The sequence below is a fragment of the Psammomys obesus genome, unplaced genomic scaffold (assembly GCF_907164565.1).
Source record: "Psammomys obesus unplaced genomic scaffold, mPsaObe1.curated_primary_1811, whole genome shotgun sequence".
Classification (NCBI taxonomy): domain Eukaryota; kingdom Metazoa; phylum Chordata; class Mammalia; order Rodentia; family Muridae; genus Psammomys; species Psammomys obesus.
In genome coordinates, this window is record NW_026596088.1 from 16,665,636 (window position 1) to 16,678,230 (window position 12,595).

General features: G+C 41.0%; 1 protein-coding gene across 3 annotated transcripts in view; it reads left to right on the plus strand.

Annotated features, from left to right (window-relative positions):
* Positions 1-12,595, plus strand: part of Sbf2 (SET binding factor 2) — a 335,395-nt gene that overhangs the window by 269,873 nt on the left and 52,927 nt on the right. For all 3 annotated transcript variants that reach the window (XM_055627308.1, XM_055627306.1, XM_055627307.1), the window contains one exon: positions 4,636-4,834. In XM_055627308.1, coding sequence (XP_055483283.1) covers positions 4,636-4,834 — 199 coding nt within the window. The remainder of the gene's footprint in view (positions 1-4,635; positions 4,835-12,595) is intronic.

Sequence of the window (12,595 nt, forward strand, 5' to 3'; positions counted from 1 at the left end):
TTTCCTTTCCTTTCCTTTCCTTTCCTTTCCTTTCCTTTCCTTTCCTTCCTCCCTCCCTCCCTCCCTCCCTCCCTCCCTCCCTCCCTCTCTTCTTGAGACAGGGCCTCACTTTGTAGCCCTGACTGGTCTTGAACTCACAGAGATCCATTTTCCCCTGGCTCCCAAGTTCTGAGATTAAAGGTGTGTGCTGCCATGCCTGGCTGTTCTTATATGAATAATAACAAGAGACTAAGTTGTAGCTGTATGCAAACTCTAAGGCATAAAAACTGTGAAAACTTCATGAGTACTTAACAGTTTCTCAGAACTAGTAAGATAAATTTTTACTGATATTCTATTGTTTACATAAGACTTTGGTTGACTTTTTTTTTTTTTTTCTAAAGACATGGTCTTATGTATTCCAGACGGGCCTAAACTTAGCGTACACCAAGGATGAGTTTCTCACCGTCTTGCCTTCACCTCTTAGGTGCCGGGATTATAGATGTGTGTGCCACCACCTGGTTTTGACTGCTGCATGCATACTGCCCAGCAACTCCAGCACCTGAGCTACATTCCACAACCTGATTTTGTTAACTTAAACTGCTTTTTTTAACTAAGTCCATTGTTATCTGAGCTTATTAAATGGAGAAAGAAGTAAATCCTATGTATAAAATAAGAATGAGGGAATAAGGCAGAAGCAGGCTGATCTCTGTGAGTTTGAGACCAGCCTGGTCTACAGAACTAGTTCTAGGACATATAGGGCTGTGTAGAGAAACCCCGTCTCAAAAAACAGACAGATAAACAACAACAACAGCAAAAATGAGGGAATAAGATACTGAATATTCCTTGTGGAGCTCCTGTCCTCTCCAGGTCATACTAACTCCCCTTTCTTTTATATGATTCCCTGCACTCTGCCAAAGGTTTGGTTGTGAGTCCTAGTATCTGCTTTGATACACTGCTAGGTAGAGTGTTTCAGAGGCCCTCTGTGGTAGACTCCTGTCCTGTTAGTTTCCTCCTACATCCAGAGCTCCACAAGGACCAAATATATCTGGGCACAGGAGTCTTTTATGAGACTGTATCTCTAACCAAGGACCATGTATGCATATAACCTAGAACCCCTGCTCGGATGTAGCGCATGGTAGTTCAGTATCCAAGTGGGTTCCCTAGTAAGGGGAACAGGGACTATTTCTGACATGAAATCAATGACTGGCTCTTTGACCTCCCCCTGAGGGAGGAGCAGCCCTGCTAGGCCACAGAGGAGGACTTTGCAGCCAGGCCTGAAGGTATGTGATAAGCTAGGGTCAGATGAAAGGGGAGTAAGTAGGTCCTCCCCTATCAGTGGACTCAGAAAGGGGCAGGGAGAAGATGAGGGAGGGAGGATGGGATTGGGAGGGAATAAGGGAGCGGGATACAGCTGGGATACAAAGTTAATAAACTGTAACTAATATTAAAAAAATTAAAATTTAGTTAAAAAAAAAAAAAAGATGTTGACTATTCCAAGCTGAAGATTAGGGAAACCTATACTAAAGAAATTCCTAGGTAATAAGGAAAAACAACCTGAAAAATAATTTTAAAAATATGTGTAGTTAGCTAAGATACTTCTCTGCTGGGAAAAATAAAAGAAAGCAAGATGTCTTATTGAATGATTTTTTTTTCCAATTTTTAACCAAGTATTGTGTATGCTATGAATGTAATACTATATAAAAGATGATCTAATGGAAGGAGAAATAATATTATCCTTTTCTTCCATCTAAAGATCTTAGATTCCATCACTAGTAATTATACAGTTAGCACCTGTCTGTAACAGCCTTTTAAAAGAAAACTCTTTTGGTTTTTTAAGACAGGGTTTCTCCATGTAGCCTTGGCTGTCCTGGAACTCTCTGTAGACAGGCTGGTCTTGAACTCAGAGATCCTTGGACCTCTGCCTCCGAGTGTTGGAATTAAAGAAACTTCATTTTTAGTGATAGTATTGCCTAAAAGACATTTTCTGGTTTGCTAGGATAAAGAACTTATAAGGTTTTATGTGTATGCACCCCAAGTATAAGAAGAAATATAGGCTTACCCCTGTGAGCAATAAAAAGACCTGTCATTCTGTTACTAAAATGAACACTTCCTGGAACTCTGGACTCTCAAAGTCAGATACAAAACATTGCTACCCATCCCTATTGACTCCTCTAATTTGAATTACTTCATGGAACAACAAAACACACAAACAGTTCATAACTGTGCATGATGATACATGCCTATGGTCTCAGCTACTCAGGAGTCAAAGCAATAAGGTAAAACTTCAGCTCACAAATTCCAGGCCAGCTTGGGAACCATAGTGAGACCCTTCCTCTAGAAATCAAACCATCTAAAAATCAAAACTCTACCAAAAGACCAAGGTACATAACATTCTTTGCTCTTCTAGAGTTAGAAGGACAACATGAAACTGCCATCTGGGTGTGTTACATTATGAAAGTCGCAAGCTGAAATGCCAAGTCTCATTTTTTTAGTTTTTGGTTTTCATAATTTTTATTTGTTTTGTCTTGTTTTTGAAATATAGATTCACTATGCCCAGACTGGCTTCAAACACACATTTTTCCTGCCTCCACTTTCTAACTAGTAGGATTGATTATAGGCATATGCCACCATAACCAGCTCTTTTGCTTTGTTTGGAGTTTGGGGTTTTTGTTTGGTTTTGGAGAGAGCTGTATCTTTTGGCTTTTTGAGACAGAGTCTCTTTATGTAGCCCTGGCTGTTCTGGAACTTAGAGTATAGACCAGACTGGCCTCAAACTCACAAGTCTGCCTGCCTTGAGTGCTTTAAAGGCATATGCCACTCCTGTGCCCAATCCAGGAGAGATTTATATCTTTTCTTGCCTGTTAGTAATCTTCAGTACATTTCTAAGGCCTTTGGAAGTTTGATTTCATTTTTCTCATATTTAAAATAAATAGAAAACTATGACAGTTTTTAATATGAATTTTTTGTTAAGGTTACATGCAGTACCAATTAGGAATGTGCTTTAAAAAAAAAAACCCTCTCTAAGGTACTTGGTTATTGAGTAAATTCTTTCACATTTAAATCATAGAGGAATCTGAACCTGTGATAACAAAGCGATGACAGTTTTCCATGCACATTATGTCCTCTTATGAAGGATTTCTAGGAACCAAGTATAGCTTTAATAATCTTTTCCTCTACTGTGCTTCTTCTGGCCAACCTAAAAATTTCAATCTGAATGTATTCTTTTGAAAGTAATACAAAACCTTGAATGATTAGTTTGAATAGTGATCTTACTAAAATTAATTTTCTAACACATTATTCTCTGTGTTAGATCCTACATACAATTACTGTACTTTAATATCAATGGATAGGCATGACTAAAACAGAAAAATGTGGCTTATGAATTTAAAATCATGTTATTTTTGGTTGTTTTGTTTCTTTTCAAAATGGGGTCATAGGATGCATTTTTGGCTGTCCTGGGACATACCATTTAGACCAGGCTGGCGTCAAATTCAGAGATCCACTATCTGCTTGCCTCTGCCTCCTGAGTGCTGGGATTAAAGGCATTGACATCACACTAGGTAAATTTTCTATTTATTTGGTTTTTGAGACAAAGCTTTATGTAGCTCAAGCTGGCTTTGAACTTCTAGTATTTCTGCCTTTACCTCTCAAATACTAGGGTTTTAGGACTGTACCTACAGTGCCTAACTTTGTTTTTAGAAGTTAGTTAAATGATATTACTTTTCTGATTTTTAATTGAGTTACTCTTAATATATTTCCTGACTGCCTATTACTGTTTTCATCTATATTTAGCTATAATCCCTTGTAGATTTTTTTAATATTTTTTTATTTTGATTTTTATTAATTACACTTTATTCACTTTGTATCCCCCATAAGCCCCTCCCTCCTCCCCTCCCAATCCCACCTTCCCTCTCCCTTCTCCACACATGCCCCTCCCCAAGTCCACTGATAGGGGAGGTCTTCTTCTCCTTCCTTCTGATCCTAGTCTATCAGATCTCATCAGGAGTGGCTATATTGTCATCTTCTGTGGCCTGGTAAGGCTGCTCCCCCCTCAGGGGGAGGTGATCAAAGAGCAGGCCAGTCAGTTCATGTCAGAGGCAGTCCCTCTTCCCATTACTATGGAATCCACTTGGACACTGACCTGCCATGGACTACATCTGTGCAGGGGTTCTAGGTTATCTCCATGCATGGTCCTTGGTTGGAGTATGAGTCTCAGGAAAGACCCCTGTGCTCAGATTTTTTGGTTCTGTTGCTCTCCTTGTGGCGCTCCTGTCCTCTCCAGATATTTCCCACTTCTTTCATAAGATTCCATGCACTCTGCCCCTTGTAGAAATTTTATGGTTTAATTTATGATACATAAAATCCTGGTAATCCTAATATAAAGACCTTCTTCAAAAGAAAGTTTTGAGCCAGGGATAGCATTGCATGCCTTGAATCTCAGCTTTGGGAAGGCAAAGGCAGGCAGATCTCTGTGAATTCCAGACCAGCCTGGTATACATATCTAGTTCCAGAGCAACCTAAGCTAAATAGTGAGACCCTGTCACCAAAAAGAAATAATAGTAATTGTTGCTGTTGTCATCATCATCATCGTTGTTGTTGTTTTGAGTCCTTTACTTTGAGGTGATCATTTTGACCAAACCTATTTCTACCTCTCAGTTTCAGATGATAGTGAACTCCCCACAAGTACAACCCTGAAGGCCTCAGAGAAATCCACAATGGAACAGTTGGTAGAAAAAGCATGTTTCCGAGATTATCAGCGGTTAGGTTTGGGAACCATAAGTGGAAACTCCTCCCGTTCAAAACCAGAATATTTTCGAGTCACTGCCTCCAACAGGCTGTATTCACTATGCCGGAGGTAAGTGTCAGTGGGCTTCAGAAAGAGACCTTTCTTTATTGCACATTTGAATCTTCAAAGTATTCCCAAAACAAGATCCTGGAGATGGCTGACTTAAGAGATTTTTTTTTTTTTTTTTTTTTTTTTTTTGGTGCAGTAGGAGATGGCATCCTGCTGGTATTCTCAGAACAAGTAGATCACTGCAAAAAGTACCTCTGCTATAGCATAATGGGACAGTTCTTGTCCTCTATGCATTTTCCTTATTTATCTTTCTTTGTATAGTTTGTCTATTTTCTGTCATGTGTTCTTACACATTAGAAGATGACCTAGAATAAGAGTGCATTTTGCTCAGTCACATAAAAAAGAAGAATATCTGTTGTAGGCCAAGCGCCACAGACATTTTCCAGGGCCAAAGAGTAAAGATTGCTATTTTACAAACCGTTTGTAGGTTCTTAGCTCTGCCTCCAAAGCAGCCATAAACTAAGGAATGAATGGATGTGCCAGAATTTGGCCATAGGCTATAATTTGCTGATTCAAATATAGATGGCGGCTCTTACATATTGTCTACTTAAAGTATTTTCCTAAGATACTGCTTAAAGAATGTAAATGAACACATCCTTTTTTTTTCCCTGTGCTTTTGCCACTTACTGCTGTTTTCCAAAAATGTTAAGCTCTATTTTGTGCTTTACTATGTATAAACATATATTCTCGCAGGGAGTGGTGGCACACACCTTTAATCCCAACACTCAGGAAGTCAGTGGATCTTTATGAGTTCGAGGCCAGCCTGGTCTACAAAGCAAGTCCAGGACAGCCAAGAGTACACATACATACTCTAAAACTGTACTCCACTCCACTCTCTATAAATTTAATGCTTGGATTACAGGGGAGGTGATTTTACTTGCATTTACAAATTTCTGATTTTAATAAGTATCTCTAAAAGCACTTTGTAACTTGTAAACCTTATATATATTTTAGAAGGTTGCCTTAATGTTGCTATAAGTCTCAACTCTACTTATTGAAGAACTATAGGTATATTATTTTAAATGGTAATTCAAGTTTACATATGACTTTATAAAAACTTGAGAAAAGATTTGGGTGGGGGGGCCAAGATGGCGGCGCCGGGAGAGCACTGTGTCTGAGAAGCGGGACAGCACTCTCCGTGCAGCAACCAGGAGACTGAACTCTGGGCCCTAAAACTACATGGATCGTGTTTCCCAGGTGAGGGGAGGCTCCCACGGCATGGGAATCGGTTGGGTCCACTCTCCGGCCGTCCAGCCAGAACCCGGGAGAGAACCCGGGTATCACTGGCATTGGGTCTCCAGGCCGGAGTCGCACGCCTGTGTGTCCCGATCACTTTCCCAGGCTGATCGGTGGGCACAAGGGTGCCAGAGACTGGGAGTCCCAGTTGCAAGAAAATCCCACAGGGAAGGAAAGTTGCGAGACTGATCACGGGTCACCCAGTCTTTCCTTGGAAAAAGTCTCGCAGACCTTGGGTACCCGACGCCATCACAACTGAGCTCCCACCATGTGGAGAGCGGCTGCGCCCAGCTCACCAGTACAGACAAGCTGTGCGCCCCAGTGTGACAGAGCCTGGGAATCCCTGTTTGGAGAGGGCCCCACAGGGAAGGAAGGAAACCGTGCTGTCTTGGGTCACCTCGGCTTTGCCTGGGGAAAGTCTCGCAGACCTGCGAGTACATGCCGCCATCACGGATCCAGGCCCAAGTGGGTAGCACAGAGTTGTTGGGAACCCAGCTCCCTCAGACTAGCAGGCGGGTGCGCGCGCCGCCACCCAGAGACCTGCTTTGTACCAACTACTCCTTACAGACAGAACTGTGTGCCCCAGGACACCAGAGTCTTGGAGTCACTGTCTGGAGAAACCCTCACAAGGAACAAGGAACAAAGCAAAGGGGACAGACTTAGGCAACCCAGTATATCCCCAGAAAAGGTCGCACAGACTGGCCCAACCCAGGGACCTGCTATGCCCCAGATAGCCTGCTGTTACCAGGAGAGCAGTACTCACACGCCACAGATTACCCCTTGGGTACTGGGGCACAGAGCCCCAAACTCAGACCTACAAAAGACCGGGAACCCCAAGATCAACCCCCAGATACTGCTCCAAGGGGCAACCAGTTATCCCTAACAAAACCGACCAAACCACGGGACACACAGGTTACAGCAGCTGATCACTAAATTTACAGCAAGAAACCCAGAAGCAGGGCAGCTGTCTCCAGGACTTCTCCTGGTGAGAGGAGAGCCCTCTCGACTAATAAAGACCACAGTTACCACCCAGGTCTTTATGCCTGAGGTGAGCTGTAGCAACTCCTGAAAAACACCGGCCATCCAGTGACTATACCCAAAAAGCTGAGAAGGCTTCCTTCAGGAAAAACTATCTTCCTGCCAAAGGGATTCTCTCCACCACAGGATTCCAGGAACCACCAGAAACTAACTTCAAACATCTAAGATAGCCCAGTGGGTAGAGGACAGCATAAAAGTTCAACCAACAAAAGCCAGAGCAATATGGCATCTCTCGAACCCAGTTATCCAGTGGCAAATAGCCCTAGACACCCCAGCATAATTGAAATTTAAGAAGATGACCTAACATCTATGCTCATGAAGAAGATGACAGAGGAAAAAAAATAAAATACGAAAAGAAATAGAGGAAGCTGTAGCCAAACAGTTTGTGGCCTTTAGAGAGGAAATGCTTAAATCACTTAATGAAATAAAAGAAACAGAGGATTGTTCAAACAAACAGCTGAAGGAATTTATGGAAAAACAGGAAAATACAGCCAGACAGATGAAGGAAATCAACAAAACGGCTCAAGATCTGAAGATAGAATTGGAAAAATTAAAAAAAAAAAAAAAAAACAAATGGAAGAAATTGTGGAGAGAAAGAACTTAGGGAAGAAAGCAGGAACTACAGAGGTTAGCATAACCAATAGGCTTCCCTTTCCTCCTTCCAACCCCTCAAGATCTGAAGATAGAATTGGAAAAATTAAAAAAAAATGGAAGAAATTGTGGAGAGAAAGAACTTAGGGAAGAAAGCAGGAACTACAGAGGTTAGCATAACCAATAGGCTTCCTTTCCTCCTTCCAACCCTCCCATGCATCACTGCCCCCTTAGCTCTCTTCAGCTTGATATCCTATACATGTATATATGTATCTGTTATGTATAAACACAATCTTCTCATCCATATAAATGCTACTTATCATCTTAGTTAAGGTTATTATTACTGTGATGAAAGTAATAATACTTTCATCACAGTAATAATAACCAAAGGCAAGTTTGGGAGCAAAGGCTTTACTTCATGCACACTTCTGTATCACAGTTCATCAAAAGCAGTGAGAACTCATGCAGACCAGGCACCTGGAGGCAGGAGCTGATGCGGAGGCCATGGAGAGAAGCTGCTTACTGGCATGCTCCCTATGGCTGGCTCAGCTTCCTTTCATACAGACCCAAGGCCTCCAGCCCAAGGGTGGCACCACCCCCAGTCTGGGCCCTCTCACAACAATCACAATTAAGAAAATGCCTTACAGGCTTGCCTGCAGTATAGAGACGTTTTTCTCAGCCGAGGTTTTGTCCTCTGATGTCTCTAGCTTGTGTCAAGTTGAATAAAACTAGCCTCTGTGAGTGTGAGTATGTATGTGTGTGTGTGTCTGTGTGTGTGCGCGCGCACGCACACGTGCACATATATACAATATGTGTGTGTGTGGCTTTTGTGTATGATTTCAGGGCTAACCACTTGGTATTGGATAACCATTTTAGACACCCTTCCCTAGGTAAGACTATTTCACCGTTCTCAACATTCCTTAGTTGCCTGCAGTTTATATAGGATTGAGGCCTGGTGGTCTTTCCCCATCCATTTTAGCGTGTCTGTTGTTGTCTTTGTTGTCTCAGTGAGGATTGTTGGAACACTTCTCATTAGAAGGCATTTATGGTGGAGTAAAAGAATGTATGTCAATCAAACTATGAGGAGGAAATAGAATAACAATCCAGAAGGAGAAAGGGGGGGAAGGAAGAAAAGAGGAACCTAGAAAATACAAGTATTAGAGCAAAGACTTAAATTCAAGCATATCAATACGTAATTATAAGTTGACTAAATCTTAAAGAAAGATTAAGAAAAAAAATTTAAAAAAGAGAGATTAGGGAGACTCTTTTAAGTGTTCTGCTGCTATTAAGGGACATAATTAATGTACAAAAATGCAAAAAAAAGTGGAGACTAAAAGGTTAGAAAAATAATATCATGTGAAACAAAACAAAATCTGTTGTCACCATAAAAATATCAAAGTAGATATTAAAGTAAGAATTATTATGGAACAAAAAGAAAAATACTAGAAATAAAAAAGCATCACTAATAATAAAGACCAAGTTGCTACAGAATTACTAGTTACCATAGAATTCAGAACTCCGTTGACAGAAACATTCGCCACATTGATAAATTTTAAGAGAAAAGCATGTAAGCTTTTATAGACAGAAAGACATTTTAGATGTAATACACAGTTACAGTTTTTATTTTAAAAAATTCTCAAAAATAGAAAATAGGAGCTATTCTCTATAGCGCCTACTCTGGTTACATCTTAGAAGTCTCACAGCAGAAGTCATTTAATGCTAAAGTATTGAAAGTTTTTTTTTTTTTTTTTAACATCAGGGCAAGAATTTCCACCATCACTTCTTTGAAGTGTTTTATTTAACATCCTAAGCAGTACAAGAGACTGTAAAAAATGGTAGGAAACCTGAAGGAATCTAGAGTAAGTGAATTTGCTAAGGTAACTGGGACAAGTTGGTGTTGTAGCAATTAGTTACATAGAAACAAAAACCAAACCATTGCAAGGAGAATTTTTTAATTTATTTTTTTTATTAATTACAGCTTAATCACTTTGTATCCCAACTATAGCCCCCTCCCTTGTCTCCTCCCAGTCCCACCCTCCCTCCCTCTTCTCCCCTGCTCCTCTCCCAGTCCACTGATAGGGGAGGTCCTCCTCCCCTTCCATCTGACCCTAGTCTTATTAAGTCTCATCAGGAGTGGCTGCATTGTCTTCCTTTGTGGCCTGGTAAGGCTGTTCCTCCCCTCAGGGGGGAAGTGATCAAAGAGCCAGCCACTGAGTTCATGTCAGAAGCAGTCCCTGTTCCCATTACTAGGGAACCCACTTGGACACTTAACTGCCATGGGCTACATCTGTGAAGGGGTTCTAGGTTACCTCCATGCATGGTCCTTGGTTGGAGTATCAGTCTCAGAAAAGACCCCTGTGCCCAGATTTTTTGGTTCTGTTGCTCTCCTTGTGGAGGTCCTGTCCCCTCCAGGTCTTTCTATCTCCCCCTTCTTTCATAAGGAGAATTTTTTTCTTTTTTTTTTTTCTTTTTCTTTTTTAATTTTTTTTAAATTTTATTAATTACAGTTTTCACTTTGTATCCCAGCTGTAGTTCCCTCCCCAGCCCCTCCCAATCCCACCCTCCCTTCCTCTTCTTCTCCTATGCCCCTCCCCTAGTCTAGTGATAGGGGAGGTCTTCCTCCCCATCAGGTCTCATCAGGACTAGCTTCTTTGTCTTTCTCTGTGGACTGGTAAGGCTGCTCCCCCCTCAGGTGGAGGTGATCCAAGAGTCAGCCCATGAGCTCATGTCAGAGATGGTCTTATTATTGGGGAACCCTTGTGGATACTGAGCTGCCTTGGGCTACTTTTGTGCAGGGGTTCTAAGTTATCTCCATGCCTGGTCCTTGTTTGGAGTATCAGTCTAGAAAAGACCCCTGTGCCCAGATTTTTTGGTTCTGTTGCTCCCCTTGTAGAGCTCCTATTCCTTCCAGGTCTTTCCACCTCCCCCTTCTTTCATAAGATTCCCTGCATTCTGCCCAAAGTTTGGCTATGCATCTCAGCATATCTTTTGACTCCCTGCTGGGTGGAGCCTTTCAAAGGCCCTGTGTGGTAAGCTCCTGTCCTGTTCCCTTTTTTCTCCCTCTTCCAATGTCAGTCTCTTTTGCCTTTCTGAATAAAGATTGAGCATCTTACCCAGGGTCCTCCTTCTTGATTAGCTTCCTTAGATGTACAGATTTTAGTATGATTATCCTATATTATATGTCTACTATCCACTTTTAAGTGAGTATGTACCATGTGTGTCTTTCTGCTTCTGGGATACCTTACTCAGGATGATCTTTTCTATATCCCACCATTTGCCTGCAAATTTCATGATTTCTTTGTTTTTAATTGCTGGGTAGTATTCCATTGTGTAAATGTACCACAGTTTCTGTATCTATTCCAACTGAAGCTGTAATGCCAGGTTCACGGGACCCTCAGAGACCACCTGGAGACGACTCGATGCAATAGCAAGAGAGCTTTATTACAAGAGCGATCAAACTCAGGACCCAAGTCTCACTGACACAGCAGTAGAGAAGTAGGATCCCAAGCCCTGAGTGAGCAGGGTTTTTAAAGGGAAAGACTGCAAGCAGGGAGTTTCCATGGCAGCAAGCAGGGGGGCACATGTTTCTATGACAGCAAACAAGGGACATATGCCTTGACGTTACAGGATTAGGTAAGAGTTAGAGGGGCGAGGTGATCTTCTCTGAATCACAGTTACCTAAAGCATACAATCACAATTGCTATTCTTCTGAACTATATCTGAAACATTGGGGAGAATTTTCCCAGCCAATTCCCAGCTGATTCTCATTGATTATTGCCAGGGAGATTCTCTCTATTTTCTATAAAGTATTTATTCTGTGATATTTCCTGGAGGCTGTTGCTAGGAGAGTTAACTTTTATTTTTTGCCAAGTGTACATTCTGTGATATTTCCTGGTACCTGAATTCATTTCCCAGTCAAGATGGCTCTTTATTTCAAAATGGAGTTATACTTAGGCTAACTTAAATTCTTCAAGAGACATCTGGGTTGTTTCCAGCTTCTGGCTATTACAAATAAAGCTGCTATGAACATGGTTGAGCAGATGTCCTTGTTGTATACTTGAGCATCTTTTAGAGATATGCCTAGGACTGGTATAGCTGGTCTTGAGGTAACACTATTCCTATTTGTCTGAGAAAGTTTGTACAACCACTAGGAGAATTTTTTAAATGATGATATTTCGCTATATCACATATCACTCATACACATCCCTACACAAATTCATGACTTATGTGAATTCTATAAACAGTAACACTTAGGAACATTTCACTACTTCAGAATAAATCTAATGGAAGATGTACAGTGCTGCACTATGGAACATTCGAATTAATAAGGTCATTGAAAGTTCAAATAAATAGATATTTATATTATAGATATATCAAGTTCTTAGATATTCCATATTCTAATGCATGCAGTTCGTTCATGAGTTAACCTGTAGGTACAATGAAAACCCTAATAACAAAGGCTGAAGAGGTACTTGTAAGACTTACATAGCAATACAGAAGACCAAGAGTAGTCTAGGTAGGTTTACAGAATACTACTACAGGCTATCAAGATATTGACAAGAGCATGTACTACTCTTGCAGAGGACCCAAGTTTGGTTCCTATAACCCATGTTGCACTAGGGTATCTGATGCACTCTTGTGGTTTCCATGGACAGCTGCACTCATACACATACCTACACAGACTCATGATTTAAAACATAATACAAACTTTTTTAAAAATATTATTAAAAAAACTACAGTAATTAAGATAGTCTTGGAGTAGCATAAGCAGACTAATGAAAAAAAGAAGAAAAATAGCAGCAACCACACGTGGATATTTGGTTTCAGAGAAAAGCAGTGGATGGAAGTTTGTTGTTTGTTTGTTTGTTTGTTTGATAAATAGTCCTGGCAATACAT